This window comes from Natrix helvetica (genome assembly GCF_964273705.1).
Source record: "Natrix helvetica genome assembly, chromosome: 6".
In the NCBI taxonomy this organism is placed as follows: Eukaryota; Metazoa; Chordata; class Lepidosauria; order Squamata; family Natricidae; genus Natrix; species Natrix helvetica.
Window position 1 is genome coordinate 77,655,284 of NC_138553.1, and position 24,600 is coordinate 77,679,883.

Below are 24,600 nucleotides of genomic sequence, written 5' to 3' on the forward strand. Positions count from 1 at the left end.
CACATGTGCGTGACCCCTATGCATGCGCAGGACCCCCTGTGCCCTGTTTTGGGCCTCGCAGGCCTCCCTGAAGCCACCTGGGACCAAAAATACTGCACCCTCCTGTGCTCCTCCTTGCCCCCTGCATGTGTGCACAATCCCATCCTCCCCCTGCGCATGCGTGCATGCCCCCCATGCCCCTCATGCATTCAACCGTGTCTCCCACATGCATGGCAGAGACCTGAGAACAGCTGGTCAGTGGGAGGCAGAGATGCATGCGCAGTGGAGCTGAACTGAGTGATGGCTCTTGTTCCCGCACAGAGGGATCTATCTGCCACCTGTGGCACATGCGCCATAGGTTCACCAACATGGGTTTAGACTGTAACTTATGAAGCTTTGTTGGCCAGTTGTCTAGTCTAGAAACCTTGATAATGAAAAGATTTAAAACTCTCTTCAGAAACTTGCACCAAGCCGATGGATGTGATATTTCTTCTGGATGGAACCTCAGAAGTTGAAGCAGCTCAGTTCGAGGAAATGAAACGTTTTGTGAAAACATTTATTGAACACGCTGTCTTGGGTGAGTATCGCTTCATTTTAGGCCTCAGGGTGTTCTGGATTGGTGGTCCTCCAGAAGAAGGCCTTGACGTAAACCCATAAACTCTTCTTAAAAGGAATGCTGAACGATCTTTGTGAAGCATTTCAAACATTAGCGCAGGAATCTACCTCATCTGAAGGGCCCTTGTGACGCAGTGGTTAGAATGCAGTATTGCAGGCTAACTCTGCCCACAGTCAGGAGTTCGATTCTGACTGGCTCAACATTCACTCAGCCTTCCATCCTTCCGAGGTCGGTAAAATGAGGACCCTGATTGTTGGGGGCAAGAGGCGGACTCTGTAAACCAACCAGAGAATGCTCTAAACCAGGGGTGTCAAACTCAAGGCCTGGGGGGGCAAATCTGGCCCACGAGGTGCTTAAATCTAGCCCGCGAGCCCACGCTGGAAACAGTGAAGAACGGTACCTCTCCAAGTGAAAATGGAGTTTGGGAGGGCTGTAGATAGCCCTCCCGAGCTCCTTTTTCACTGGCAGAGGGTTGCAGGAGGCCGTCACAGCCAAAAACGGAGCTCGGGAGCCCATCTTCACTGGCAAAGCGCTCGGCACACCTAACACGATTGATGTTAAGCTGGCCACGCTCTGAATGGCCTCCCATTGAGGTCAAACACAACCCTGATGGGGCCCTCAATGAAATCGAGTTTGACACCCCTGCTGTAAATCATCATGAAGCGGTATAGAAATGTAAATGCTATAGTTTTGCCATTGTAAGACCTTTGCTCTTCAGAGTCACTTCTGGTTCGTGTAGCATTCCTCATACAAAGATTCTTTCTGTGCCAAGGGATGACAGTCAGAAGTGGGTTCCTACTGGTTTGGCCCGGTTCAGTCAAGTAGGTAGTAACTCAGCCTGCCACTGCTTCTATCGTTGTCGGCACCATCTTGATTTTCAGTTCTGTGCATGCGCATAACAATTTTCATTGCAAAAATGTATTTTTTCCCTTTTCTAACATAGTGCTCATGCGCAGACCTTTTCAGGTGCAAATGCACACATGCGGGTTAAACCGGCAGTAATGCCAGTACCAACCCACTCCTGATGACAGTTCCTTGGAACTGAAAGTTACATCTTCCTTATTTGGTACTCCGACGAAGTGCCAAAATAGAGAACAGGTGTTTTTTTTTCATTGACTCTTGGGGTCAATTGGATTAGCCACAAATCTCACTTGTGTAGCTGTCTTAGTTTGAGGCAACCAAACCCAGAAACATCTTCTGGCACTTGGAAGCATAATTTATTTGCAAACGTTAAAAGCTTTTGGAAAGTGAAGCGATTTATGCAGGTATTAATTTGTTAATCTTCGAGCTGCTACAACAGAAAGCTTTTTGTTGATTAACCAATAGAAAGGTGTGACTCCTTTTTTTTTTGAAAGAAAAATATGTATCTGCGGAGTGGGGGGAAAAACAGTAAAAACAACCAAGGGCAAGGGCATTCAGCATTCATTGCATAATATACTTTCATGCAATCCTGAAACTAATAGAGGAAGTCAAGGATTTGTAATGTCAGGGGACAGCTGAACACGCGTAAAGAAATCTATATTCGTTACTGAAACACAGTTGGGAAGGCAGACACTACTTTAAAGTCTGGTTCAATCACTAATATGAATCAAGCATGCTTAGACCTACCAAGAATCCAAATGGATCCAGATTGGTTCAGGTTTTTGAAGTCGTCAAAGTATCTTTGACCCAACAGTGTGCAGCGGCAGCCCAAAAAGCCTCTGTTTCGCTATCTGCTTTCAGCTGCCATTGAAACGGGGAGGGGGAGCTGCTCTTTGGGAGGGGAAGTTTTAGTACAGGAGAGATTGTAAAAAGGGAGTTTTGGTCTCACCGTCTCCTGCGCATGCTGGAGACTAGTGCTTGGTGTTGGTCAAGGCCAACCATCCTGCATACCAACCTGATGATGCTCCTTGAAGATGGAACTCACATGACACCTAAGGGATTTTCAGATTGGACAGTGGGAAGAGGGTTACCAGGAGCAGGGGGTTGGTCACATATTAATATGTATGATTTCGTGCACTTTTGCCTCAGATCTTGCTTTGCTTAGCTGCTATCTTTTCATAACCAGTAAAAGTACTCTTAATTCTGCAAAATGGAGTTAAGTGGTTTCTTTCTTGGTTGCTGAGGGAGGCCAGCTTGACAAAGCCAATGCAATCCTAAATTGCATTAACAGAAGCAGTGGTGGGATTCAGCCGGTTCGCACCTATTCGGGAGAACCAGTTGTTAATTTTCTAAGCAGTTGGGAGAACTGGTTGTTGGAAGAAATCTCCTTTTGTTTTTCCTCACTTTACAGGGCTAATCCTGTAAGGAAGGCAGAGAGGAAACATTCTGGTGTTGTTTCTAGCCTAATCTTTATTGCCCTGCTTACAGAAACTGCCTCTCCGGTTAACCGTTATTACATTGCAACAGCTAAGGTGATGTGCCCATCAACGTGAGTGACATTGAGTTGGCCACAACCTCCCAGTCACATGACCACCGAGCCCCAGCTACCCAGCTAGGGCAGAGAACTGGTTGTTAAATTATTTGAATCCCATCACTGAACAGAGGGATACAATCAAGATCAAGGAAGATACTAATACCACTCTGTAAAGCCCTAGTAAGACCACACCTAAAATACTGCATCCAGTTTCAGTCACCACATTATTAAAAAGATGTTGAGACTCTAGAAAGAGTGCAGAGAAGACCAACCAGGATGATCAGGGGACTGGAAGTTCAAACATACGATGAACAGTTCCAGGAACTGGGCATGGCTAGTCTAGTGAAGAGAAGGACCAGGGGATGGAAACTGAATAAGGAGAGATTCAACCTGGAAATAAGGAAAACATTTCTGACAGTGTGAACAATCAACCAATGGAACAGAAGTTGCCTTTAGAAGTTTTGGGAGCTTCCTCACTGGAAGCTTTCAAGAAGAGACTGGCATCTGTCAGAAACGGTGTAGGGTTGGACCAGATGACCTACAAGGTCCCTTCCAACTCTGTTAATCTGTTAGAACCTCAAAACCAAGATGATTTTCTTGGCAATCAAGGCCTTCAGAAAGCCAGATCCTACTTTTGATCAGGTTTAGATGACCAGATGTTCCCATTTAGCAAGACAGTTCCAGTTGTGTAGGAGATCTTCTTGACTCAAGGCACATTCTCAAAACTGGAACATAGACTCATTCATAGAAGCCCAGTCATCTGGGAGCAGCATGCCCTTTGCACGTTCTGCTCATTACGTTGGTCCAAACACTTGAGGAAGTAGAACAGTGGTGAAATTCGAATATTTTTACTACCGGTTCTATGGGTATGGCTTGATGGGCATGGCACGGGAAGGATACTGCAAAATCTCCATTCCCTCCCCACTCCCGGGGAAGGGGTATTGCAAAATTTCCATTCCCACCCCAGTCTGGGGCCAGCTAGAGGTGGTGTTTGCTGGTTCTCCAAACTACTCAAAATTTCTGCTACCGGTTCTCCAGAATCTGGCAGAACCTGCTGAATTTCAAGTGTGAAGTAGATTAGGGAGAAACGCATAAGTCAATAGTAGAAATAGCATCTGGTAATCAGACTCTTTTCTTTCCTACCTCATTTGGAAACAAACTGGGCTGCACCTTGGTTGATTTTGTGTGTGTACTGCAAAATCCCTCCCCACTCCAGGGGGAAGGATACTACAAAATCCCATTCCCTCCCCACTCCAGGAGAAGGATACTGTAAAATCTCCATTCCCTCCCTACTCCAGGGGAAGGATACTGTAAAATCTCCATTCCCTCCCCACTCCAGGGGAAGGATACTATAAAATCTCCATTCCCTCCCCACTCTAGGGGAAGGATACCATAAAATCCCCATTCCCTCCCCACTCCAGGAGAAGGATACTGTAAAATCTCCATTCCTTCCCCACTCCAGGGGAAGGATACTGCAAAATCTCCATTCCCTCCACACTCCAGGGGAAGGATACTGCAAAATCCCCATTCCCTCCCCACTCCAGGGGAAGGATACTGCAAAATCCCCATTCCCTCCCCACTCCAGGGGAAGGATACTGCAAAATCTCCATTCCCTCCACACTCCAGGGGAAGGATACTGCAAAATCCCCATTCTCTCCCCACTCCAGGGGAAGGATACTGCAAAATCCCCATTCCCTCCCCACTCCAGGGGAAGGATACTGCAAAATCCCCATTCCCTCCCCGCTCCAGGGGAAGGATACTGCCAAATCCCCATTCCCTCCCCACTCCAGGGGAAGGATACTGCAAAATCCCCATTCCCTCCCCACTCCAAGGGAAGGATACTGCAAAATCTCCATTCCCTCCCCACTCCAGGGGAAGGATACTGCCAAATCCCCATTCCCTCCCCACTCCAGGGGAAGGATACTGCAAAATCTCCATTCCCTACCCACTCCAGGGGAAGGATACTGCAAAATCCCCATTCTCTCCCCACTCCAAGCATATCTTCTGTTTTGACTTTGAGCCATAAACCGTAGCCATAAGCATGTTTTAATCCAATCTCTTTAATTTCTTGATCCCTGAATCTTTTGGCTTCCTCTCCAGGTCGATCTTCAACTCAAGTTGCAGTCCTTCAATATGGAAAAGTGAACTCTCTGGAAATTTCATGGAACGTCGTCCAGGAAGAATCAAACCTTCTGAAAAAAGTGGATTCCATTCATCAAAGAGAGAAAGGCCCAAGCAAGCTAGGTATGGTCTTCTCCCGTGATGGGGCAAAGATTTTGCTTTGATCAAAGCTAAGGAAGTTTATTGAACTACTCATTTGAATAAAGCGAGTGGCTTTTAGTGGCCTAGTGGTGAAGATGCTCGCCTCCCGCTTGGAAGGTTGAGAGTTCAATTCTAGAGAGTGGCAGATGTTCGTTTCTCAGGGCGCAAAGAAAAAAAATATCTGCTACAAATTCCATGTAGGCTGACTGGGGAATTCTGGGAGTTGAAGTCCACAAGTCTTAACATTTCCAAGTTTGGAGAAAGGAATGGTAGAGAAGGGCTGTTTAACCAAAACATCTCTAGCACACAGTCCTGATGAGGGAGTGAAAAATATGTATGTTTATTTCTTCTCACTTACCATTGTATCTTCAGTCAGATGTTTTCTTTACAATGGACAGGAAAAAATACAGTATTTCCTGTCCTGCTATTGGCTCAAAGGACTCAATGGCTCTTCAACAGTAGAAAATAGGTTTTGGAATGGATAATGAAACTGTTAAGATTTGCTTTATAAAGGACAATTTGGGATACTTTGCCATTTCATTTTTACTTTTTAATGATTATAACTATGAGTTATGAACTTTATGGTTGTATGTGTGCACACTGAGAGCTCCTGCATCTACTCTACTCTACTCTACTCTACATTCTATTCTGTTCTGTTCTGTTCTACTCTACTCTACATTCTTTTCTTTTCTGTTCTGTTCTGTTCTGTTCTGTTCTACTCTACTCTACTCCACTCCACTCCACTCCACTCCCCCCTACCCTACCTTACCCTACTCTACTCTACTTTACTCTACTCTACATTCTGTTCTACTCTACTCCACTCCACTCCACTCCCCCCTATCCTACCTTACCCTACTCTACTCTACTTTACTCTACTCTACATTCTGTTCTGTTCTACTCTACTCTACTCTACTCTACTCTACTCTACTCTACTCTACTCCACTCCACTCCACTCCACTCCACTCCACTCCATTCCACCCTACCCTACCCTACTATTATTCTATTCTATTCTATTCTATTCTATTCTATTCTATTCTATTCTATTCTATTCTATTCTATTCTGCTCATTCCATTCCTTAGCCTAGTCTGGTCTAATCTAGTCTATTTTCTTGATATTTTTTTTGTTCTTTACTCTGCTCATAAGTTACGCTTGTACTGTATTATTTTCAGGGGAAGCAATAGACTTCATGGTCCAGCATGCCATTTCCGAAGCCAACGGAGGACGACCCAATGCATCCAAAATGGCTGTGGTCATTGTGGCAGACACCTCAAAAGATGCTGTGGAAGCTGCTGTGAATTCTGCCAGAGCGAATAGTAAGTTTGTTATTTTATCATTACTTTTACAGTGCAATGATATTTTGGAAACATGCCTCCAGCTTGTGGGATGTTAGGTGTGCCTGTTCTTTTGTTACTGAAGTATCTTTGCTTTGCTTCATACATAGTTGGAAGTCCCAGACGTCCATACAGGTAGTCCTCGACTTCTGTTGCTAAGCGAGACAGTGGTTAAGTGGGTTTTCCCCCATTTTATGACCTTTTTGGCCACAGTCTTTTAAGTTAGTAACACGGCTTTAAATGAATCTGGCTTCCCCCCCATTGACTTTGCTTGTCAGAAGGTCGCAAAATGGAAATCACATGACCCCCGGGACACTGCAACCGTCATAAATACGAGACAGTTACCAAGTGCCTGAATTTTGATCACATGAGAGTAGAGATGCTGCAACGGTCGTAAGTGTGGAAAATGGTCATAAGTCACTTTTTCCAGTGCTGTTGTTACTTCCAATGGTCACGATTGTAAGTCCAGGACTGCCTGTATGCTTGTCTGTGCTCCTGAATCTATAGGGGTTAAGAGTAGAGCGTACGTTTTTCAGCACCTGTGAATGTTTTTCAAGATGCTCCCGTGGGAAAAAGAGCTCTTTCCAGGGGAGAATTGTGTGCAAAGATTGTGCACATTTTGTGCAAAAGTCTCTTTCTCTGGCTTGTTGAGAGACACTTATTGTATCTCGTATTGTATTGTATATTTATTGTCAATTTGTGTTCTGTGCATTGCATCCAGGGAGACAGCCTATAGCAGTTAATCAACACTGAATTCCTTTGGGGCAGTGGTGGTTTCTTACCGGTTCGGTCCAGTTAAGCTGAACCAGTAGTAGTTTGGCGACCTGGGTCGCTGGAAGTGGCAGCGACCCAGGACTGCCATGCCCCCAAACCGGTTCTCCCGGTTCTCTCTACAGCTTCACCATCTTGTTTTTTTGCTTCTGCACATGCCCAGAGCAATTTGTATATTACATTTATGGTCAAACGCACATGCGCACGGAATTCACCAAACCAGCAGTAATGCTGGCAGCAACCCACCCCCTGCTTTGAGGCGAACAAAGAGGTACCATGTTTCCCCGAAAATACGACCTACTCAGAAAGTAACTCCTACCTTGATTTTTACAAGTGCACCAAGTATAAGCCCTATCCCCCCAAATAAGCCCTAATTAAGAATGCACAAGTAAAAATTAAGGTAGGGTGGGGATGAGGGTGATGGAGCTGTCCTACTATTTACCTTTGGATAGTTGCAGCCAGGCCTCACACACTGTTGTGGCCCAGCAGCGGCCGGCTGAGCTGTTGGTGGACTCTGACAGCTCAGACCATTATGGGACTGCTCTGGAGGATGAGGAGGACTCTGGAGGGTGTTTGGAGTCAGAGCAGGAACTAGAGAGGCCTGTTGGCCACTAGGTGGCATCTGAGTCAGGGAACAGTGAGGAGGAACAGAGGGAGGTTGTCCCTGATGTGCGTATGCGTAGAATTGATAGGAGAAAGGAACAGCTGTGGAGAAGACATCATAGAAGGAAGTAAGGACAGCTGGCTAAGAGTGTGGCCCCTCCCAAAGAGTTTATAGGTGGAGTGACGGGAGGGGAATCTTTGCAGGAAACAACAGTCCATTATACGAGCCATTGAGAAAGCATTCCGTAAGTTTAATCTTGGGTTCTTGAAGATCACTTTCTAGGCTCCCAGCCAAGGGGTGGCTTTATCTATGTAATTAGTCATGGCACACAGCCAAGCCTTTATCTGCATATTCATTGGAATCACGGGACAGAATACACACCTGGGTCTCTTTCTTCTGCAGCCAGCAGGACTTTCCTGAAGGCTTCTGTTATCGGCTGTAGAGGCCTTCAAGAAATCATTGCTGGCTGCAGAAGAAAGGGGCCAAGGTGTGCGAGGCCTGGTTGCCACTACCATGTTTCCCCAAAAATAAGACAGGGTCTTATTTTCTTTTGACCCCTGAAATAAGCACTTGTCCTTATTTTCAGGGAGGTCTTATTATTTTTGAGGCTCAGGAGGCGGTGAGCATGGTCACCTCATGGCTGCTGCTGTGCTGCAATATTTTCATGGAGGGCTTATTTTCAGGGGAGGCCTTATTTTAGCCCATGCGCTCAAAAGCCCGATTGGGCTTATTATCCGGGGAGGTCTTATTTTCAGGAAAACTGGGTATCAAAAGCCAAAGAAGTTCCTGAAGGCCTCAAACAGTGAAAAGGAGGTTGGGGGCAACACATAGAAGTGAGGTGAATCAGTGGATGACTCACCTCACTTGATGTGCCCCTCCCCAGAAAATAAGACCTGGTGCCTTTTTTGGTGGCAAAAAAAATATAAGACAGGGTCTTATTTTCGGGGAAAACACGATAGATAGTTCACGGGAAGGAGAAACAAGCCCTCTTCTCCTGTGTAATATTGTGCAAAGTGCGCAGTTGCCATGCAAGAGGGAAGAGGTCACCGTGCATAATTTACATGTGCCCCGTAGTATAACATGTAGCCCGGCTGTGACCCCAGCATCTACTCCTCACTCCCACTGTAAATCTTCAGGTAGGATTACCTCTTCGTATTATGTCGTGAAAGGTAAATAGAAGTTTTCAAAGCAGTTTGAAATAAAAGGAAAATGTGATGATTTTCCTTGATAAAAATCCTATCCGATGTTGTGGCTGACCAGCTTGGGAATTCCATCATCTTTTTCTAGTTGCAGACATTAAAACACGCTCCGTTAAAAAAAAAATGTAGTTTATAACTACTGGCTGAACAAAAATGGATCCAAAGTTGGTGGCGTATTGAAAAAAAAAACTGTATTGGCCCATACACCAGTTTTCTTTTCTTTTAAATAGTCTAGATAAATTGTGAAATTATATTATTCCTGTGAAACGATAAATTTAGATTCTGAAGACATAGCTGAAGATGTAAAGCTGCCAAATACTTAATCAGATATTGGATGTGGATCTCCAATTATATGATTTTCCTCACTTGATTCTCTGCTCTTGGGTAGAACTGGGATGAAACGTGATTAAATTAAAGTGGGAGCAACTTTAAGCATCTTAGGGATAATTAAGCTTCTTATCAAAACTGCAATCTGTTTCCATTTTAAATCTGTAGGGCCGTGATGGCAAAGCTATGACATGCGTGCCTGAAGTGGCATGTAAAGCCATGTCAGCTGGCATGGGCGGTGTTGCCCATTCCTCTTCTGGGTTTCTGGCATGCATGACAATCAGCTGTTTTTTGCATGTGATCATTGTGCACACATGTATACCAGAAATTGGAAGACAACCTGGCCAGAGCACACGCATGCACGAAAACCAGAAGTTCATTTCCTGGCACATGCGTGCCCACTTGGCAACTTCTCTTCTGGGGTGCATCCCCGCACACACCCTTCCTTTGGTTCCGCATAGGTTTGCCATCACTGCTGTAGTGTCAGCTTTTGAGTTAAGAATGAATTCTGGATTGACCTAATTCAGGCTGTGGCTCTTGAGCCGCAATCTGTGGCTCTAGAGCCGCATGTGGCTCTTTCCTCCCTCTGCTGCAGCTCCCTGTCGCCGGTCAGCTCCACAATTGATAGGGCTTTCGGTTAGGACAGGTAGAGGAAATAGGATGCCGTGCTAGGAGGAGACTCTATGGTGGAGGGAACAGGACTTCCGGGTGCTCCAGAATTGAACGGGGGGCTTCGGGTTAGGACTTTTGTGGCCCTTTGAGAGTTTAAGGTGGCCGACTCCTGACAATCAAGGTTCTTGATTGTGCAAATCTTTTTAGGCAACTGACAGTGTTCAATCCACACTGATTTACCTATCAATTTAGGATTCTTTTAATGACATCACTTCATTGTAAAATGAGAGTAGGATCTTTACAATAAAATAGTGGGGTTTTTTTCGTCAATCTTCTGAGAATATATAGTATGTCGTGATTCTGTTCTGGTGAGCAGGGGAACAAGTCTTGTGCTGAAAAACAACAACAGAGAATGGAAATAATTATCATTATTATTATGCCAAAACTGATTTTAACCAAAGCAATTTTTTCTTGAACACTTGTATTGAAGTTCAAATTGAATTAAGGAGGATTTCAATCTGTCTTGCTTTTCCCAGGAGTTTCACTGCTTCCCATTGGCGTTGGCACCAAATATAATGCGGAACAATTGAAAGCTTTAGTGGGGCCATCTGCTAAAGACACCATCATTACGTTGCAACATTTTGAAGACCTTTCTACAATGATCATGGTGGGGGATGAATTTATGAAGAAGCTTTGCACAGGTAAGCCCCCATTTCACTTCACACTCTAGGTCAGCGGTCACAAACTGGTGGTCCGTGACAAAAGTTTGGTGGTCTGCAGACAAATTATTTGTATTTTTTATATTGCACTAAACCAGGGGTCCTCAAATTATGGCCCCTGGGCCGGATACGTGCAATGAACGCTTGTGTTGCTGCAGAGAGTCTCCCCTTTCGGGGTCTTTTTGTGCAGGTTGGAGGGGGGCAGAAATTCTGACTTGGGGTCTGCTTCAGCCTCCTGGTGCGGAGCTTTGGGCGAAGGATGGAGGGAAGCTGCTCTGGTGGCAAAGAGCCGGAGGGCCTCGTTCCAATGGGACTGTATCATGGCCTGGAACTGGCTGCCCATCTCAGGCCACTGAGTCTCCAGGGGCCGATACCTGGCCTTACACTCCCTCAGGTCTTCCCTCTGCTTGGAAAGTCTATGCTGATAGTCCTCAGTGAGGTTCTCCTGCTGAGCCTCCTTCTTGGTCAGATTTGAACTGAGCCAGTTGTTTTGCCAACCCTTTCTCATGGCAGCTGCTTAGCTCCAACAACTGCTTCCTGTTGGGGCCCTAAGCAGCCCGGGCGGGCAGGCGAGGAGTGGCTGGTAGGGGAAGGGTGAGTCCAGGTTGGCGAGGCACCCCCTTGATGTGAGTGACATCGAGTTGGCCACACCCACCCAGTCACATGACCACCTAGCCACTCCCACCATTCATTAGGCAGATCATATTAGGTGTTTAAAATTATGAATTTAGTGACCCCTGCTCTAGATAAGCTCACATTTTTTTAAAAGTACAGCTATTGAATCTTTTATTTCTTACAGTTTTAAAAGAAAGCTCTGCTTACATATTTGAGGCGACAGCCAATGTCTCTAGGCAAATTGGCACGTCAGAATACCCTGCTTTAAAATTATCCCCCATGTAGAAAATGGCGAAGAAGGAATCTTATTAAAAGGAATCAAAAACTGTGACCCAGGATGCGGTACCCAGATAGGATTTCTCAGTTCATTAGTTAATTGTTCAGTGTGAATGTTGACACAGGCTTAAAAGATGACAAGGGTGTTAAAGGAATGTATTAAGTCTCAGTAATAATAATTATTTGCAGAGATGGAAAATCATCCTCTTTATAATGGAAGCAAACACTCTCCCCACAAATATGATACAGGCTTCTGAATATGAAAATACATTTTTAAAAAAAAAAAAATCACCTATTTTCCAAAACCTATTCTCCAAAGCACCTGAAAGCAGAACAAGAAAGAGTGGATGGAAACGAATCAAGGAAACAAACAACCTAGAACTAATAAGTGGAAGTTCTTAAGAAGTTTCCTAAGAATTAGAACAATTAATCAGTGGAATGGCTTGCCTCCAGGAGTTGTGGCTGCTTCAGCACTGAAGGTTTTTAAGAAGAAATTTGTTAGAAATTCTGTTTATATATATATAAAGTATAGATCTATTTCAAGCTATTTAGCTCTCACCAGCTAGCCATACCCTTACTGGGATTTGAACCCAGATTTGAATATTTGGGCATACCAGGGGTTGTAACACAAATATAGATAGATAGATAGATAGATAGATAGATAGATAGATAGATAGATAGATAGATAGATAGATAGATAGATAGATAGATAGATGATAGATGATAGATAGATAGATAGATATAGATATAGATATAGATATAGATATAGATATATAGATATATAGATATATAGATATATAGATATATAGATATATAGATATATAGATATATAGATATATAGATATAGATATAGATATAGATATAGATATAGATATAGATATAGATATAGATATAGATATAGATATAGATATAGATATAGATATAGATATAGATATAGATATAGATATATATATATATAGAGAGAGAGAGAGATAGAGATAGAGATAGAGATAGAGATAGAGATAGAGATAGAGATAGAGAGATAGAGAGATAGAGAGATAGAGAGATAGAGAGATAGAGAGATAGAGAGATAGAGAGATAGAGAGATAGAGAGATAGAGAGATAGATAGATAGATAGATAGATAGATAGATAGATAGATAGATAGATATAGTCTTCTGTGATGAGCCGAAGGACAGAAAGAGGGAGTAGTGACCTTCCTCCCATATTTAGGCATACCAGGGGTTGTAACACAAATACATACATTCATACATTCATACATACATACATACGTGTGTGTGTGTGTGTGTGTGTGTGCACATGCGCGTGCGTGTGCGTATGTATATATATATATATATATATATATAAAACCACAGAGCAAACAGACATTGTGATTTTTATCTAAACTTTTATGATGATATCTTACAAATCGTCTTTGGATGGCTTACTTTTCAGAGACCGCTCAGGAGTGCATAGATGAAGAGGGCAATATCAGAGCAGTAAGTATGTCCTTCACACGTTCTGTGAGTTTTAGAGACATCAATTATTATGGATGGCCAATTCACAAAGTTGGAGGGAACCGGTTTCGGCAGGAAATCCGAGGCTGAAGATGCTTCCATCATCTTGGGTTCCTATGATGTAGCCTGCTCGGGTCCTTTCCTTCAGGTTGAAGTTGGAGATGATGGTCACCATGACTATCCCGGAGCTGCTTTTTCAAGAGACAACTGGATTTTCTGGTTTTCCTTTGAGGATGTTTCACTTCTTATCCAAGAAGCTTCTGGATGGTGGGGGAATGGAAGGATTTATACTCCTTGCAGACAGCTGGTCATTTGCATCCTTTTAGAGAGTCCTTGAGGCCCCTTGGAGATTTACCTGTGTCCTCAGGGTCACCTGAGCGGTGCAAATGTTTCCTGTACTCTGCAATTTTTCCTCTGGAAATCCATTCCTATTCCCACACCATTCCAAGAATGTTCATCCCTAATTGTATAGCTAAAAGTCTGTAGAGATTCTCAGTCATCCAGAGATAAACCTCCAAGTGGCCTCAACAACCCTCTAAAAGGATGCAAATGACCAACTGTCTGGAAGGAGTATAAATCCTTTCTGGACTGAGAACGATGGGTGGCTGCCAGAATAACCGAGGCGGAGACAGGAATAAAGGCTAACAAGTTTATTCCTTAACAGTAACAAGCTAACAGAATCACCGGCTCCGAGACAGGCACAGCGGAGCTTCCCATCTGACAGCTCCCTTTTATACTCGAAGCTGTCAGATGGTCAGCCAATCAGCCGTCGGCTTTCTCCCGCCACTACACAACATGGTGAGCATGCTCAGAACGTGACACTTCCATTCCCCACCAACCAGTCAGAGCTGTAGAAGCTTCTTGGGTGAGAAGCGAAAGATCTTCAGAGAAAAACCAGAAAGTCCAGTTGCTTCTTGAAAAAGCACCTTTGGGACAACCGTGACCTGGATGACGGAGAATCTCCGTAGACATTCACCCTGACTGTGTTTGTGGCTTTCTGTCTGTAGGGGGAAGGCTTGCATTGCATCAATGCCTGTCGGTTTTGTTGGATTGCTGGAGAGCCCTTGGCTCGTTCAAGACGTTTTCTCGATTCTTTCTCATCGACAAATTTGCCTATTTTCCCCTATAAAGATCTCAAACGATTTGGCATCTCTTCAACGGAGCGCACGCTAATTAAAACAACACAGAATCTCTTCTGCCAAGCTCATGCATGATGCCTTTTTTTAGTTCCTTTATTTCTATCGGGCTGAGGAATTTGTGGAACTAAATTCTTCCATCTCGGCCAAGAGCAACTGAGCTGCTTTTTTTATTACTGGGGGGAAAAATACGCCAATATAATTTTCTTGGGTGGGCAGCGTGGGGATTTGTATTGTGCACCTGACTGCATGAAGACCCTTCTTGTTTTGTCTCTAAGTCCTGTGCGAATCTTTGCAGCTCTGTGGACCATACCACGCCAGGCCATCCTGGCCTCCGCTGTCTCCGAGAGTTTGCCAAAATTGATGGCCATTGTTTCGATAACCATCTCATCCATTACTGTCTCCTCCTCCTTTTGCCTTCTATCTTTCCCAACATCGGGGCCTTTTCCAAGGAGCCTTCTCTTCTCATTAGGTAGACAAAGTCTCATCATCCTCTTTTAATGACCCCATAATCCCTTGGGGGCTGGAGTCTGGCCAAATGAATGGAGCTGAGTATTTACTGGCCCAATGCCCTTCCTGTTGCCAGTACGGGAGTTCTATTCAGCAGATATAATCTCATTGTGCCCAGAGAGAGAAATATCTGCCTCTACCTAGGATTGAACTCACAGCCTCCTGTTTGTGAGGTGAGAGCTCCACCTCGAGGCCATCTCACCACCTATTTGAGCTTCAGTATCTGTCCTTCCAAAGGGTTGATTTCCTGTAGGGTTGACCAATTTGGTCTCCTTGCCACCTCTCGAGATTTTTCTCCAGCATTACCATTCGAAAGCATCAATTATTTGACACTCGTCCTTCCTTACAGTCCACTTTTAAAGTCTTTTGAGGTTGTTCATAGAGTTTTCTTGGTAAGGATCCAAGAGTGGGTTGCCTTTTCCTTCTCTAGTGGACCACCTGTTTTTCTAAACTTTCCACTACAGGAGTGGCCAAAATTATGGAAACCTTTTGGGAAAAGTGTACAGAGTTGCACACACTGGGAACAGGCTCCAGCTGTTCGTCTGCCTCACTTATGTCCGACTCTGAAGGCAGCTGATAACTGTCAGACGGCCCTGGCCCCATCTCTGCCTCTGACACAGAGTCCTCATCAGAGCATTCCCCAGACTCCAGGACTGGCCCAGGTTTCTCCCCAACCTCCTCACTGTCCGAATCTGCTGTCAGCTTCACTGACTGCTGGTGGGCCACAACAGTCCCTTAGTAATGTCAGTTTTTCTTTTCCAAAATTGATGGGTGTGCATACACACACACACACACACACACACACACACACGGAAGGTATGCCAACCAGCGTAACATTAAGCATTCTTCTCGCCCATCAAACTGATTCCACATGGTCATTGTTTAGCAATCTTAGCACATAATGAATCGAAGTACAATAATAAAACCCCAGGGATTCCTGGGAGAAGGGATGATCCCACCGAAATCAGTGGAAAATAAACTCACTTCGACTGGTTTGGCTCCAGAATTTCTATAATACCAATTTCCCCCAATTTGGAACGTTTCCAGTTGCATAGATGGCTAGAAATTGTCAGGAATAGCCATGCTGGCTAGGAATGAAAAGCTAGACATTAGGAAAGCACCCAAATTCGAGGAAAGCAATTCCACACCGTTAAATCTTTTTCCAGGCGAAAATATGCTGAATTTTGTTACCGTCTTTTGTTGATGAAGTCTTCTCCCACGGACGTTGAGATCAGGACTGTCCAACTTTAAGACTTTTGGACTTTGGTTCCCAGAATTCCCCAGCTAACATGACTGGCTAAGGAATTCTGGGAGTTGAAGTCCATAAATCCTCAAGTTCCCAAGGTTAGATATTAGTGGTGGGTTTCACATTAGGTTACCACCGGTTCGCCACCCCCTTGCCCGGCCATTTTCCTTGCCTTCCGTGCAGGCACTTTGCTCGTCCATGCGCCTGGCCTCAAAAGCATGTCTAAATAGGACAGCAAAGAGCCAGGGTGGGTGAGTCAGCCCACCAGCGGTTTCCGCTACCAATTTGGCCAAACTGGTCTGAACCGGCTGACTACCACCTCTGTTAGACATCCCTGCTTTAGATTATAAATCACAATTTGGTGCCCATTGAACAGAGACCACCGAAGAAGTACACCTTGAGGATTTCCTTAACCTCCGATCCTATTTTTAACTTTGCCGTGTCCTTTTCTGCAGCCTGGTGACAAGTGGCAGTTGCTGGATAAGTGTTATAGCGTGACCTGCTTACTAGGTGGACACACAGAACTGAAAAGCCACCGACATCCATGTGAGAGGATGGCCAAGCCGACGTGTCACAACAATTTCCCTGCTGTTAAAGTAGAGGAAACCTGCGGCTGTCGTTGGGTGTGTCCTTGTGAGTAGTTTTTTTTTTATACGTGTATTTTTTTCTGTAAAATCTCACCAAGGGAGAATTAATAACTCAGAGAAAGGGCTTCGGCTGATTAGAATATGGAATACCAGGTAACGTCATCCAGGAAATGACCGTCTAACTGAACATTGAAGATATCTATCCTTGGCAGAAAGGAAGGCAGGTATGAAGGAAGGGAAAGAAAGAAAGAGGAAGGAAAGAGGGAGAGAAAGAGAAAGAATGAAAGGCTGAAGGGGAAGGAAAGAAGAAGGAAGGAAGGAAAGGAAGGAAAGAAAGAAAAAGAAAGAAAGAAGGAAGGAAGGAAAGACAGAAAGAGAAGGAAGGAAGAAGGAAGGAAGCAAAGAGAAAGAAAGAAAGAATGAAGGAAGGAAAAACAGAAAGGGAAGGAAGGAAAGAAAGAAAAAGAAAGAAGGTAGGAAGGAAGGAAAGACAGAAAGGGAAGGAAGGAAGGAAAGAAAGAAAAGGAAAGAAAGAATGAAGGCAGGAAAGACAGAAAGGGAAGGAAGGAAAGAAAGAAAGAAAAAGAAAGAAAGAATGAAGGAAGGAAAAACAGAAAGGGAAGGAAGGAAGGAAAGAAATAAAAAGAAAGAAGGAAGGAAGGAAAGACAGAAAGGGAAGGAAGGAAGGAAGGAAGAAGGAAGGAAGGAAAGAAAGAAAGAAAGAAAGAAAGAAAGAAAGAAAGAAAGAAAAAGAAAAAGAAAGAAAGAAAGAAAGAATGAAGGAAAGACAGCAAGGGAAGAAAGGAAGTAAGGAAAGAAAGAAAGAAAAAGAAAGAAAGAACCACCAACCCCAAATAAAGGATAATCTTGCCAATATTGTTTGGGGGAAGGAAAGGAGAGGAAAGAATCTCATTTATTAGAAAGAGGCAACTAAATATAGAACCTCATAAAGTCATCTTTTTTGGTTATTTGAATCTAAAACTTACTACACATAGCTGCATAATGTTCTACTGCATCTCTGAACTTACAATCCACATGTGTCACAGCCCCTAGCACACCGAGGGCTGGATCCAGCCCGCAAGGTGCTTAGATCTGGCCCTCAGGGCTCTCCTGGAAAGAGCAAAGAACTCGCCTGCGGGGCCTCTGCCAGCAGAAAATGGAGTTGGAAGGGCCGCGTGCAACTCCCGCGAGCTCCATTTTTGCTGGCAGAGGGTTGCGGGAGGCCGCTGCAGCTGAAAATGGAACTTGGCAGTCCGTTTTTGCTGGCAGAGTGCTCAGGCCCCCAGAGTTGCCCCCAACACGAGTGACATCAAGCTGGCGACATTCACCTTGGCTGATGTGATTTTGTATTCATTGACACAGAAACAAGAAAAAAAAGTCACAGAAATAAGTTGGTTTCAAGATGATAGAAACTCCTTTGCCAGCTGTCGAGGATACACAAATCGTGTGACAAGATTTGTATCTCTGTTGTTGTTTTCCTTGTTGAAAGGGACGCGGTGGCTCAGTGGCTAAAATGCTGAGCTTGCCGATCAGAAATATCGGCAGTTCAGCGGTTCAAATCCCTAGTATTGCGTAACCGAGTGAGCTCCCGTGACTTGTCCCAGCTTCTGCCAACGTAGCAGTTCGAAAGCACGTAAAAAGGCAAGTAGAAAAATAGGAACCACCTTTGGTGGGAAGGGAACAGCGTTCTGTGAGCCTTTGGTGTTTAGTCATGCCGGTCACATGACCACAGAGACGTCTTCGGACAGCGCTGGCTCTTCGGCTTTGAAACGGAGATGAACACTGCCCCCTAGAGTCTGGAACAACTAGCACATATGTGCGAGGGGAATCTTTACCTTACCTTTCCTTATTATGCTTGTGTCTTCGACATTCATGTTTGAAAAATTGTAATACTCTTTGGGGGTTTTTTGTACGTTTAAATTTTATTTAAATTTGCCTTCAGAGGAGCGGTGGACAGGAAAGATGTAGTAGGAGAGCTTTTGAGATGTCGTTCAACCCTTGGTGAAAAAAAAATCACACTGTAAATGAAATATACGTTGAGCAAAATAAGGCAATTTCATTTCTAAATTTTAGGGAATGCAAGTTGATTTTAATGTTTCTTCTTCCAACGTAAAATTATTGACTGCCTCTAAGGTTGTGTTTCTTAGAAGGCTTTTATAGAGAGAAATAGGAGAAGGCAAAGGCTGCATATCCCAAAGCATAATTGAAGGCATATTCGTTTTATCGTTGAAGGAAGATGTGTCTTTTTCTAAAACTCGTGGTGGGATGCATTTGTATAAAAAGGCTTCCCTCCACAAAATTTGCTTCCCAGTGGAAGGTCCGTCTTCACAGTAAGATGCAGAGAATTGTTCTGAGAAGTCATTTGATGCTATTGTTGGGTGAAATGACCATCTGGGTTCAGTTCCAAGTGGGGAGAAAGACACTGGAAACATGGAACCTGATTGGAAAGAGGGTTTATTGATGGACAGGACCATGTGGCTTTGAAGTCCTGGTGCACCCGAACACATGGATTTGAGAAAGAGTGATATTTATACCCTTTCTCGGGCCTTGCCCTTGAGCTTCCTGTTCCTGTGCAAGAAGTGTATTCTATTGGTTGTCAGACTCCCAGGGGGCTATGGAGGAGTCGTAGCTAACTTTTTAGGTTGTCAGAATTAAGATTGGTTGAACCCTGCTGGGCAATGTAATGTCCCCAGGTGATTTCGCAATGCCATGAGACCCTGCTGCTAGAGGGCAAATCCTATTATGTCCTGAGGGCAGGGGTCAAATCCAGCAGGTTCTGAAAGGTTCTGGAGAACCGGTAGTGGAAATGTTGAGTAGTTTGGAGAACTGGTAGCAGAAATTTTGCGTAGTTCGGAGAACTGGCAAATACCACCTCTGGCTGGCCCCAGAGTGTGGTGGGAATGGAGATTTTGCAATATCCTTCCCCTGCCACACCCACCAAGCCATGCCCACCAAGCCACGCCCACAGAACCGGTAGTAAAAAAAAAGAATTTCACCACTGCCTGAGGTTTATGTCTGATGGAAGGCTGAGTCAACCATGAGCCTGGTGAGATTTGAACTGCCAAATTGCAGGCAGCCGGCAGTCAGCTGAAGTAGCCTGCAGTACTGCACTCTCACCACTGTGCCACCTCGGCTCTACGGAGTTCTTGAAGTGGCCAACATAAGTGTCCTTGCTGAAGTTCTCTTTACATGTGTGCAGCAAAAAGAAAGGAGGGGTATATGTAACCACTAAGTTGCGCTCCCCCGAAGATCATCTTTTAACTTCCTCTTTATAGGTACATGCATGGGAAGTTCAACCAGGCACATTGTCACCTTTGATGGCCTGGATTTTAAGCTGACAGGCAACTGCTCCTACACCTTGTTTGAAGACAAAGAAGAAGACATTGAAGTGACCCTTCACAATGGAGCGTGCAGCTCAGCCCCCAAACTCAACTGCATGAACGCCATTGAGGTCACATACCAGGGCTTCTCTGTGCAGCTCTATGACAACATGACGGTAAGAGAAGGACAAGAGAAAACAAAATAAGAGTAGGTCAAGGTGGCTCCTTTTTATTTTGATTTGATTATGGTGGTTCCATGAGAGGTGACTCAAAAAGTACAATAGGATTGCTAAAATGCCCTGTAGACTTCATCTCAAGACAAATAATTGGGAGCCAGTTTGATCTTGCAGTGAAGGACACCAGGTTAGAAACCAGGAGACTGTGAGCTCAAGTTCCACCTTAGCCATGAAAGTCAGCTAGGTGACTAGGGGTCAACCACCAGGAGGCTGAGAGTTCTAGCCTCACCTTCAGCCCTGAAAACCAGCTGAGTGACTGTGGGCCAATCTCTCTCTGTCTGTCTCTGTCTGTCTTTCTCTGTCTTTCTCTCTCTCTCTCTCTCTCTCTCTCTCTCTCTCTCTCTCTCTCTCTCTCTCTCTGTCTCTCTGTCTCTCTGTCTCTCTGTCTCTTTCTTTATCTCTCTCTCTCTCTCCTTTTTGTCTCTCTATCTCTGCCTATCTCTGTCTCCCTCTCTGTCTCTGTCTGTCTTTCTCTCTGTCTCTCCCCCTTTCTGTGTCTCTCTGTCTGTCTCTGTCTGTCTTTCTCTCTCTCTCTCTCTCTCTCTCTCTCTCTGACTCTCTCTTTTTCTCTCTGTCTATCTTTATCTATCTTTGTCTCTCTGTCTCTTTCTCTCTGTGTCTCTCTGTCTCTCACTGTGTGTGTCTCTCTGTCTTTCTTTCTGTATCTCCCTATTTGTCTCTGTCTCCCTTTGTGTCACTCTCTCTTTGTCTCTCTCTGTCTCTCTATCTTTCTCTCTGTCTCTCCCTATTTGTCTCTATCTCTGTCTCTGTCTCTGTCTCTCCCTCTCTGTCTCTGTCTGCCTCTCTGTCTCTGTCTCTCTCTCTTTTTCTCTCTGTCTCTCTATGTGTGTGTGTGTCTCTCTCTGTCCCTCCCTCCCTCCCTCTCTCCCCCAATTAATGTACATTCGAAGTGACAATAAAGTTATTCTCTTCTATTCTAAAAAGGCCCCAACCACATTTGCAGTAATCACTCTTTATGAGCAGGACTGAATCTCCTTTTCCATATAAAAGGAATAGACTGTCAGGTTTTGCTCTGGAACTGGACAAAACCCAAATTCCAGGACAAAACAGGGTAATTCGGAACAGATTGCCACTTAATTGTGCTGGGTTGCACTAAGCGGCAGTAGCCACTCCAGAAGTCTTGTCTGCTGCCAAAGTGGCACCACCAACTATGCCAGAAATTACCCCCCACCTCCCCCACGTTCTTTGGGGCTTTGTATCACCTGCTCTCCTTCTGCTGGGTGGGGAAACGAGCTTTGCTTCCCACTCAAGACAGCTGCCCTTCCACCCAAACATCCTCTTCGACACAGCTACTCCTCAGCTTAACAACCATTGGTTTAGGGGACCATTCAGAGTTACAACAGCACGGAAAAATAGTGACTTATGACCATTTTTCACACTTAGCGATCGTTGCAGCATCCCCACAGTCAAGGGATCAAAGTTGAGACACTTGGCAACTGACTCATATTTATGACGGTTGCAGGGTCTCAGGGTCACGTGATCCACTTTTGCGACCGTCCGACAAGCCATGGGGAAACCAGATTCACTTAACAACCAGGTTGCTAACTCAACAACTGCAGAGATTCACTTAACAACTGTGACCAGAAAGGTCGTAAAATGGGGCAAATCTCACTTAACGGATGTTTTGCTTCGCAACAGACATGTTGGGCTTGATTGTCGTCATAAGTTGAGGACTGCCTGCCTTCCGTTATTGTTATCTGTTCGCCAATGAACAGGGAGGCATCCAATAAGGGCTCTTCCGCCTTCGCTTAGCAACATAAATTTTGAGCTCAATTGTGGCCATAAGTGGAGGACTTAGTTCACCACTTACGACCACAATTGAGCCCAAAATTTATATTGCTAAGTGAGGAATTTACCAAGTGATTTCTGTCCCGTTTTCTTGGCACATTTGTTAAGCATATCCCTGCAGTCGTTAAATGAGCAACGCTGTTGTTAAGTGAATCCGGCTTCCCCATTCGCTTGTCAGAAAGGTCACAAAAAGGGACGCTGCAACTGTCATAAATGCGAGTCCATGGTCAAGCATCCGAATGAAAATCACGTCACTGCAGCGATGCTACAAGTCGTAAAGGTGAAAAACGTTCATAAATCACTTTTTTCAGTGATGATGTAACTTTGAACGGTCACTAACTGGAACTGTTGTAAATCAAGGACTACCTTCGCTTTGCTTTCAACCTCGTGGTGTATTTTAGCTGCCCCTTCAGATCTCTGTTGCTTTCAAGTGCATGTGCTTGATCTCTGTGGTTTAATTCAGAAGTTGTGAGAGCTTCATCACTGGAGGCTTTCAAGAAGAGACAGGATGACATTTTTTCTCAGAAATGGTGTAGGGTCTCCTGCTTGGACGGGGGGTTGGACTAGATGACCTACAAGGTCCCCTCCAACTCTGTTAATCTAATCTAATTCTTCTTTAACTCACTTTTCAAAACAGGTGGCTGTGAATGGCCTGGAAGTTACACCTCCTTTTAATAACGGTCAATTAGAAGCCAATATCTACGGGACGATAATGCACGAAGTCAGGTTTTTGCAACTGAACCACACTGTGGCCTTCACTCCAAGCAACAATGAATTCACCTTACAGCTTAGCCCAAAGAGCTTTGCCTCAAAAATGTATGGACTTTGTGGTACGTTCAAAAAGTCCCTCCCCCCAAGGTCCCATTTCTGAGTGTTTCACAACAACCAAAGCCTTTCAAACTTTGATATCTCTACAGTAAATCCTTGGTTTAATTGATCTCTCTTAAATGCATTCGGTCTCCAGAAAGCCTTGTGGTAAGATCATATTTGGAGTATTGTATCCAGTTTTGGTCGCCACAATATTAAAAAGGATGTGTTGACTCTAGAAAGAGTGCAGAGAAGAGCAACAAAGATGATTAGGGGACTGGAGGCTGAAACATATGAAGAGCGGTTGCAGGAACTGGGTATGCCTAGTTTAATGAAAAGAAGGACTAGGGGAGACATGATAGCAGGGTTCCGATATCTCAGGAGTTGCCACAAAGAAGAGGGAGTCAAGCTATTCTCCAAAGCACCTGAAGGTAGAACAAGAAGCAATGGGTGGAAACTAATCAAGGAAGGAAGGAAGTTAGAACGAAGGAGAAATTTTCTAACAATTAATCAGGGGAACTTTGGGAGTTGTGGATGTTTCATCACTACAAGTTTTTAAGAAGAGGCTGAACAGCCACTTGTCTGAAATGGTATAGGGTCTCCTGCTTGTTCAGGCGGTTAGGCTAGAAGACCTCCAAGGTCCCTTCCAACTCTCTTATTCTGTATTTTATAAATGTATACAACTCCATTTGGATCTCATAGAGATTCTGGCGGCAGGGAAGCCACCCCTTCCCCTATTAAAGTGAGAGTTTCTTGTATTCCTCAGCATAACAAGCTGGTGAGTCAAAAAGAAAGAGGGGGAATGAAGGAGAAAAGAGAAAGAAGAGGGAAGGAAAAAGAAGGAAGGAAGGAAGGAAGGATGGAAGGAAGGAAGGAAGGAAGGAAGGAAGGAAGGAAGGAAGGAAGGAAGGAAAGATAGAAGGAAGGAAATTATAATAAGAGAGAAGGAGGATCTGAAGGAAGTCCTGCCTTAGAATTTGGCCACCACAGGTGCCCCCCAACAAGAGTGATGTTCAGCTGGCCATGCCCACCCACACCATACCTATCCCAGCCCCCAAAGGTCAAACCCAACCCTGATGCGGCCCTCAATGAATTCGAGTTTAACACCCCTGACCTGTGCAATCCCTTAATTTCTTTCCTCTGTGTTTCCTTTAGGGGCGTGTGACCAAAACAGAGAGAACGACCTGCTCTTAAAGAATGACTCCATTACGAGTGACGTCACTGGTTTCATCCAGGATTGGACCATTCGGCAGCCGGGAAGGGTTTGCAAGGAGAGAAGGCCCGAGGTTTGCGTCGAGCAAGCAAGCACGCGCTGTAGCATCTTGCTTTCCACTCCATTCTACGATTGCCATCAGGTCATCCCTCCCAACATATTCTACGCAACGTGCGAAGAGAACAATTGCTTTGGGGAGGAAGTGTGTGAGATTATAGCCTCCTACGCCCATCTTTGCAAAGTGCACGGGGTTTGCGTTGACTGGAGAAGGCCGGATTTCTGCGGTGAGGGTTTTATATCTTCTGGTAAAAACGCCTCCTTTGGTTTTGCACTATCCGTAATTTCCTTAGATCAGGGGTTGGCAACCGTAAACACTCAAAGAGCCACAATGGTCCTAACCAGAAGCCCCCCATTCAATTCTGGAGCCAACCGGACATCCTGTTCCCCCACCATAGAGTCTTCTCCTAGTTCAGTGTCCTTTTTCCTCTTCCTGTCCTAACTGAAAGCCCTATCAATTATGGAGCTGACTGGCGAC

The 24,600-nt window shown here is 44.6% G+C and overlaps 1 protein-coding gene across 2 annotated transcripts in view; it reads left to right on the forward strand.

The window, feature by feature from the left end:
• The window catches only part of VWF (von Willebrand factor), a 173,055-nt gene that overhangs the window by 96,033 nt on the left and 52,422 nt on the right, over nucleotides 1-24,600 (forward strand). For both annotated transcript variants that reach the window (XM_081957932.1, XM_081957933.1), the window contains 9 exons: nucleotides 437-556; nucleotides 5,091-5,234; nucleotides 6,423-6,566; nucleotides 10,634-10,798; nucleotides 13,140-13,183; nucleotides 16,549-16,726; nucleotides 19,956-20,176; nucleotides 22,683-22,875; nucleotides 24,008-24,349. In XM_081957932.1, coding sequence (XP_081814058.1) covers nucleotides 437-556; nucleotides 5,091-5,234; nucleotides 6,423-6,566; nucleotides 10,634-10,798; nucleotides 13,140-13,183; nucleotides 16,549-16,726; nucleotides 19,956-20,176; nucleotides 22,683-22,875; nucleotides 24,008-24,349 — 1,551 coding nt within the window. The remainder of the gene's footprint in view (nucleotides 1-436; nucleotides 557-5,090; nucleotides 5,235-6,422; nucleotides 6,567-10,633; nucleotides 10,799-13,139; nucleotides 13,184-16,548; nucleotides 16,727-19,955; nucleotides 20,177-22,682; nucleotides 22,876-24,007; nucleotides 24,350-24,600) is intronic.